Source organism: Dendrobates tinctorius, unplaced genomic scaffold (assembly GCF_039654945.1).
Source record: "Dendrobates tinctorius isolate UK_male_01 unplaced genomic scaffold, ASM3965494v1 ptg000158l, whole genome shotgun sequence".
NCBI lineage: Eukaryota > Metazoa > Chordata > Amphibia > Anura > Dendrobatidae > Dendrobates > Dendrobates tinctorius.
In genome coordinates this window covers 11590754-11598200 of record NW_027361825.1, presented here as the reverse complement: position 1 = coordinate 11598200, position 7447 = coordinate 11590754, and the positions used below count along the sequence as shown (strand labels likewise).

The 7447-nt window shown below is 40.8% G+C and overlaps 1 protein-coding gene across 1 annotated transcript; it reads right to left on the bottom strand.

Annotated features, from left to right (window-relative positions):
- Nucleotides 1-342: 342 nt before the first annotated feature.
- Nucleotides 343-7057, bottom strand: TUBB (tubulin beta class I). The gene is made up of 4 exons (XM_073548934.1): nucleotides 6900-7057; nucleotides 3817-3925; nucleotides 3446-3556; nucleotides 343-3210 (listed from the first exon to the last, which is right to left on the bottom strand). Exons 1-4 carry the CDS (start codon nucleotides 6954-6956, stop codon nucleotides 2153-2155), a joined length of 1335 nt encoding a protein of 444 aa, XP_073405035.1. The 5' UTR covers nucleotides 6957-7057; the 3' UTR covers nucleotides 343-2152.
- Between the last annotated feature and the right edge of the window lie 390 nt (nucleotides 7058-7447).

The window sequence follows — 7447 nt, the reverse complement described above, 5'->3', positions numbered from 1 at the left end:
TCTCAGCTTCAAGTTACCTAAATAGAGCTGAGATGCAGTATCGGATAAAACCTAAGGACAAAAGTGGCGCTGTTAGTTAAAACGAAAAGAAAACACACTCTTTTGACTAATCTTTAAAAATTGTTGTCTATTGTTGTTGTCTGGTCTGTGCCGTTTACTTCAAACTATTGTTACCTGTTATCAGCCACGTCAGACAGCCTAGCATTCTAAAGTCAGTATTTGCAAGCTATTGTTCTCTTTTAGCTGCCATTCACCTCTGAGTAATGATCGTCAGCAGCGTGGAAAGCCCCCGATCCTTCCACATCTTTCTCATCGGCAAATAACGACATATCACAACAGACAAAACTTAAAAAAAAAGGTTTTATTCTTTTTTTTTTTTTTTTCGGTCACAGGCTTGTCATCTTTTCAATATGAAAAAGCAACAGTAAAATAAAAAATAATTATGGCATGGGCATCAAAGAGAAAGAGAGAAGACAAGAATGACGAGAAGAACAAAGATAAAAGTTACAGGAAAAAAAAAATAAAACATCCACTTTTCACTTTGAAAAAAACTTCTTCCCCACAATTCCTTCTCTGTGCTAGCAAGCGAGATACTTGTTCTTGTCTAAATACAATCGTTTCCTTATTACCCGCAGGTCGTCCAAAGTACGACCATCCAGACATAGAATTCAGGCCCGAGAACTTAGGAGTATGGCCGAAACCTTAAAAATTTCAATACTGTTCTTCGTTAAGGGCAGTAAGTGCATTTGTTAGCTTTTTAGATATTTTTGAAGACCTTGACCAGATGGAGCCGTACTTATGACTACCGCCTGTCTAGGAAAATGGCAGTGATCAATGAATGTTACGCTGTTACAGTAATGGGTTAAGGAAACAGGTCAGAGAGGAAAATGCTAGTCAAAGACCAAAAATAATCACCATTGAAATGAGACCTAGAAAAGTATCTCAATGCCAGGAGGCTTTTTTAATCTCTCCTATTAAAGCCCGGAGGCATCACAAAACCCATTTGTGGCTGAAGAGACCAGCACTCGGCCACAGAAAAGGTTGAGAATTTTGTGGAAGCTGTCGGACATGTTCGATGGAACTCAGGATGGTGGTTAAGTTCTACCTAGAATTCAAGGAGCCTTCAAAGACCTACCAACCATATGCTAATCTCAAGGTGGTATCCACTTAAAAGCTAAAGTCCTTCACTCTTACCATCTGTAGTGCTAAGATGTTAATGGCCATCAGTAATCCATATTGGTAGTCTGTCTTTAAGAAACCTTTAAGATATTAGACAGTAACAGTTCAGCTTATATTAGCCTTGTGTTTTCTGTAATTTTCCCAACACCTGGACCACATAGCTACTTTATCAAGCTTTAGTGGGAAAGCGTATGTTTATAGTATTATCCAATTGCTGCATAGTTTCGTTATCAATTTTTAGTGAGAAATGTCGTGTTTAAAGTATGGTAAAACATTTGCTACCAGAGAACCTTTGGCATATTTTATCCGGTGATGTATCTGTCCGATGTTGATTGATGTCTGGACAGTTGGCCACTCCGCCAGAGGGATACTATATCGGACAAATAGAACTTGTTAGGGCTTGTGTAATACTTGGCTACACAAGCATTTGTTTCTAAACAAGATATAAGTTGGGGAAGACTTCAGCTAAGACAGAAGCCCTGTTAACCTGTGGACTAAAAAGGGGACGCCCGTGACGCCACAGTGTGGATCCCAGGAATTTCTGTCTTTGCTATTCTGCTTCTCACAACTGATGTTCCCGGACAGATGATGTACTATTCCTGGTGTAGTTTTTCCTGTGTAGTGTGCAATGTAAGTACTTTACCTTTGTGATTTATATTATGCAAAAGTGTACGCAATATCACACTATTTCCTATTTTCTGTAATCATTTAATTATAATAAAATTAATCGCCTTCTTTAAAGCCATATCCGACCCCTTTAAATACTTGGCAAAACACCATCAACATGACTGAAGCAACAAATATAAAGAAGGGATAGAGGAGCAGAAGAGCAATAAACACTGAAAAATGGAAAAAAGATGGAGGAAAAGAAATGCTAAATTTCAGTGAGGACTTTTTTTTCTCAGCCTGAGAATGAAGGAGGAAAGATGAGGAAGAAGGGAGGGATAGTGGTGATGTTAATGGTAGAGAGAATTTAAGCTTCTTCTTCAGCTTCTTCATTGAAATCCTCCTCTTCTTCTGCCGTAGCATCTTGGTATTGTTGATATTCGGAGACAAGGTCGTTCATGTTGCTTTCTGCTTCTGTGAACTCCATTTCGTCCATGCCCTCTCCTGTGTACCAGTGGAGGAAAGCCTTGCGACGGAACATGGCAGTGAACTGCTCTGAGATACGTTTGAACAGCTCCTGGATGGCGGTGCTGTTGCCGATGAAGGTGACTGCCATCTTAAGCCCACGTGGTGGGATGTCACACACGGCGGTCTTCACGTTGTTGGGGATCCATTCTACAAAGTAACTGCTATTCTTGTTCTGGACATTGAGCATCTGCTCATCCACTTCCTTCATGGACATGCGGCCACGGAAAACTGCTGCCACTGTCAGGTATCTGCCGTGTCGTGGATCACAAGCAGCCATCATGTTCTTGGCATCGAACACCTGCTGTGTGAGCTCTGGTACGGTCAGTGCCCGGTACTGCTGACTACCTCGGCTGGTTAGTGGGGCAAACCCTGGCATGAAGAAGTGGAGACGTGGGAAGGGGACCATGTTGACTGCCAGTTTGCGGAGATCGGCATTGAGTTGACCTGGAAAACGTAGGCATGTGGTTACTCCGCTCATTGTGGCGCTGACTAAATGATTGAGATCCCCATAGGTTGGGGTTGTCAACTTTAGAGTGCGGAAGCAGATGTCGTAGAGGGCCTCGTTGTCTATACAGTAGGTCTCATCTGTGTTCTCAACCAGTTGATGCACAGAGAGTGTGGCATTGTATGGTTCCACAACTGTATCAGATACCTTGGGAGATGGCACCACACTGAATGTGTTCATGATACGGTCAGGATACTCCTCCCGGATTTTGCTGATGAGGAGTGTGCCCATACCAGAACCAGTACCACCACCCAAGGAATGTGTAAGTTGGAAGCCCTGAAGACAGTCGCAGCTCTCAGCCTCCTTCCTCACTACATCTAACACAGAGTCTACCAGCTCAGCTCCTTCTGTGTAGTGGCCCTTAGCCCAGTTGTTCCCAGCACCACTTTGTCCTGAGGAAGGAAAAGAAATCCAAAATTAATACTTGTTAGAGACCTTGAAAGCAAAATCGCACAAGCAAAAGGTCGACTTCATGATGGTATTACGAATATACTGTTTAGACCTTCCATTTCAGAAGACCTTACAGGACATTCCCTCAAGATCTTCTACTAACAACCCCTAGACAAGTTTCTATATCAGTGATGATCAGAAGATCCTATAGGTCTAGGGTCTAGAAGAGCAACTCACCGAAAACAAAGTTGTCGGGCCTGAATATCTGTCCGAAGGGCCCGGATCGGACAGAGTCCATTGTTCCTGGCTCCAGATCGACAAGGATGGCTCTGGGGACATATTTGCCACCTAAACATAAAGTAAGGACCAACATATTATGTACACATCAAGATTTAACGTCATAGTCTTAAAATTTTAGTGATCTTCTAGATTGGTGGCCTTCTCAAAAACAGCCGGCTACTATGCATGATATATTGGGAAATCTGTTGCAAATCTGCTTGGATTATGTGCACAGTGTTTTTGAGACGTTTTACATTTTTTTCTGTTGGACAATATGTTAGTCTGTCTTTCAAGGGGGGCAGAAAAAAGAGAGGACACCCTTTTAGTACCTGTTGCCTCGTTGTAGTAGACACTGATCCTGTCCAACTGCAGGTCGCTGTCACCATGGTATGTCCCTGTTGGGTCGATTCCATGCTCGTCGCTAATCACCTCCCAAAACTAGAAGATAGGAAGGAATAACGATTATTGTAAGACTATATGTGTAAGAGCGTGTCTGACAGGAGATGCAATCGGAGATCTTGTGATTGTAGTAAACAGGAAGCAGAAACCACATCCCCTTTTCTAACATTTAACTAATTTGTTGACCCAGATGCAAGTTCTTCACCAAGGTCCCAACGTGAATCCAAAATATCAGCTTTCATGGAGCCTTCAAGCAGCCAAACAGCACATGCTTCTCTAAAGGAGTCTTGTGCCTTCTATGTCTCCATGAGCTTACAATAGTTTCCGTTCTCTGCAAAGAAGCCAGACCTCCCCCACCCTTCTCTAGCTGCCTTGCCTCTTCACTTGCACTGACCTGCTTCCCCTCCCCCATCAATCCACATCAGCAGAGGAAAAGAGGAAATCAAGAGAACAATACAGCCTTAGAAATGGGCGAATGGAGGAGTGGGGGATCGAGACCTGGCTATTTACCCCAAATTATGTCACGGAGGCAGAATTGGGAGAATGATGGCATCGAAACCTGATTTGTATTACTAGTGGATCAGTTAGGATATGTCACCTTGATCCATAATAATCAGTGTATAATTACAAATGAATGAATATTATCTAATAAATATCTATTTCCCTCATATCAGCATCTAATAATCAGTTAGTAATATCTATCTATAATCTATCCATCTATATCTCTCTGTCATCTATGTATCATCTATCTATCACCTATCTATCAATCTATTTATCTATCAATCATCTATTATGTATTTATTATCTATCTATAATCTATCCATTATCTGTCTATCACCTATCTATCTATTATCTATCTATGCATTATCTATCTATTATCTATATATCTATCTGTATATCTATTATCTATCTATCTATCAATCTATTATCTATCTATGCATTATCTATCTATCAATCTATTATCTATTTATCACCTATCTATTATCTATCTAGCTAGAAAAAAATGGAACAGCACATGCAATCAAGTGGGTGCACAGGCCTCCCAGCACCTAATCCATATACTTGCCAAATATACAGGAATAAGAATTTGGACGCAGCACTCCAGGTTTAGCAAAAAATGTAAGAGTGGACTTTATTAGGCCAACGTGGCGTGGTGCAACCTTTCGACTTCAAAAGCCTTTTTCTATGTATCTATTATCTATCACCTATCTATATATCTATTTATCGCCTATCTATTATATATTTATCTACTGTATCTATCTATCTATTATCTATTTATCTATCATCTATCTGTCTATTATCTATCTTTTATCTATCTATTATCTATCTATCCTTTATCTCTACAGACAGTGTACTATATGAATACAATAATTGCAATCCATTTCTTTCCCATAAAGGATGATAAACGGTTTCTTGATGTGACGGATGCAATGTGCACTCCTATGTCTCCAGTGTGGGGGATGGCGTCTTACACCCCAGGGTGTGGCACTGCAGCTGTACCAAGCTGTCATCAGCAGCCAACTCACAATGAATGCATAGCGCACATCCGCTATCCGAGCCATCATCTGCCATGTTGCCAACCCGTTATAATAGGGAGTTCCCGATCCTATTTATAGCCCCTAGAATTGTAGGAGACGTGGACTGTATTACGCGTGGCAATATCTGGACTTTGGGCAAATCGCAAATTGTTATAGTCGAATGAGTATCTAAAAACAAATTTTATTTTAAAAATGCATAGCAAAAATGTCTAATGTCTGTAATGTGATTCTGGTAATGTAACCTGCGTCCATGCGATTCTCCATGCCCTGCCCTGCAGATGGCTGTACAGATACCCACCCATCCCCTAATCCCACCAGTAATAGCATTACTGCCCAGCTCTGCTGCACTGCAGATACTACCTACGTCACTGGGGTTTTTTCCAGGGAGAATTGGGCAAATATTGGTGCTAATGGGCGAGCCTGCTCCTGGAAAGGCTATCCTACCGCTCCCCAGTGGGGTTTTAGGGATTTTACAACGCCACAAATACGATTTTAAGGAAACTCCCTCCTTGTTATACAGACTGAGGGAGAACAAAGAGTGGAGGAGCAGGGAGGGAGGAGGAGAGGAGAGAGTTGGCGCCATAGATCGCTGATCCTCCTCCGCAAGAATGAGAAAAGGCTTCTCAGAGATCAGCAATCCATTGGGTCAGAGCCGCACATTGTTACCACAGGCATCTGACAATCTAGACTGCTCAAAAGCAATCCAATACAATGAAAAAAAAAATTAAAATATTAAATCATCAACATTTAACATGTACATTTATTACATATATAAATATATACACTCTACAAATATATTATAAAATCCTCATATATCTTTTTCTTTTAATATATATCTTTTTAAGCTTAGCAATCAAATATTATAATCAGTTGCATTTTCAATGCCATCCCTGTTCTGCATTCATTAAAATGCTTCCAGCACTGCAAGGGTACTTATAAAAAATAAAATAAATAAATTGTATTTATTTATTTTAATTTCCCTATTTTCGCAACAAGAAAATGATTGCAGCAAATAGAATCCCTTTCAGAAATGATGAATTTCAGAAGACAAAATAAAATTAAAAGAAAAAAATAAAATATTTATTACGTGTAAGGTTAGAAGAATGATTATATATATGTATATATATATATATATATAGCTCCACCGCTGGTGGAGAGCAGTCGGCTCCGACCACATTGGAAGAATGTAACCCTACAGACCTCATCATGCCATTACAGCTAGCACCAATGTTACCGCCATTTCAAGCCCCTGGCCAGGATCCGCCTCGCTAGCTTTTTGTAATTTTTGTACCTTTTTTTTTTTCTTTAATAAAATCTTAACCAAATCAAACAGCATCACTTCAAACAGAGACATTTTAATCTACAGAATGGGTTAATTAGTCTCATTATTTTCTTCTGTACAGTCATCATCTATCCTGATCAGATCGCATACAATAGGATCCGTTCGATAATACTGAGAATACTGGTGATCTCACCTTAGCACCGATCTGGTTGCCGCACTGGCCGGCCTGGATGTGCACGATCTCCCTCATGGCTGTAGATTGTTGGGTGGTCGGAGATGGAAAGTTGGAGGCTGCGACGTTCTAGAATGGAACGTCTGAGACAATGGCGAGGACAGCAAGGCAGGCAGCTGGGGACTAGAGGAAGGGGGTGGGACCAGGGCAGGCGGTGGGGAGGGACCTGGCTGGGGGAGCTCTAGGGGGGATGCGGTTGTCACCTCTGTCTTGCCAGTCATTTACTGCACTGTACAACAGAAAGCTCTATTATTGCATTCATTCTTTTTAGAAATGAAGAATGAGATTTATTCATTACCCAGCTGATTTCCAAAATGTATCCCGTAATACTGTATCAATAAAATCTCTTAAAGAGAGATAATAGATTAATAGATACTAATAGGACGCTGTCTTAAGCCCCTGTACTTTGTGTCTCCCCCACCTTATTGTAGATTGTAAGCTCTTACCAGCAGGATTGTCATTATCTGTGCTTTAATTATTGTATTATCTTTAACGTTGTTACTTATGAC

Excerpts from the sequence above, each read along its gene's own strand:
- TUBB (XM_073548934.1), bottom strand. The coding sequence starts at position 6,956 with ATGAGGGAGATCGTGCACATCCAGGCCGGCCAGTGCGGCAACCAGATC. Across the intron at positions 3,557-3,816 it reads CTACTACAACGAGGCAACAG|GTGGCAAATATGTCCCCAGA; the intron begins GTACTAAAAGGG and ends CTTTATGTTTAG. Across the intron at positions 3,211-3,445 it reads GCCCGACAACTTTGTTTTCG|GACAAAGTGGTGCTGGGAAC; the intron begins GTGAGTTGCTCT and ends TTCCTTCCTCAG.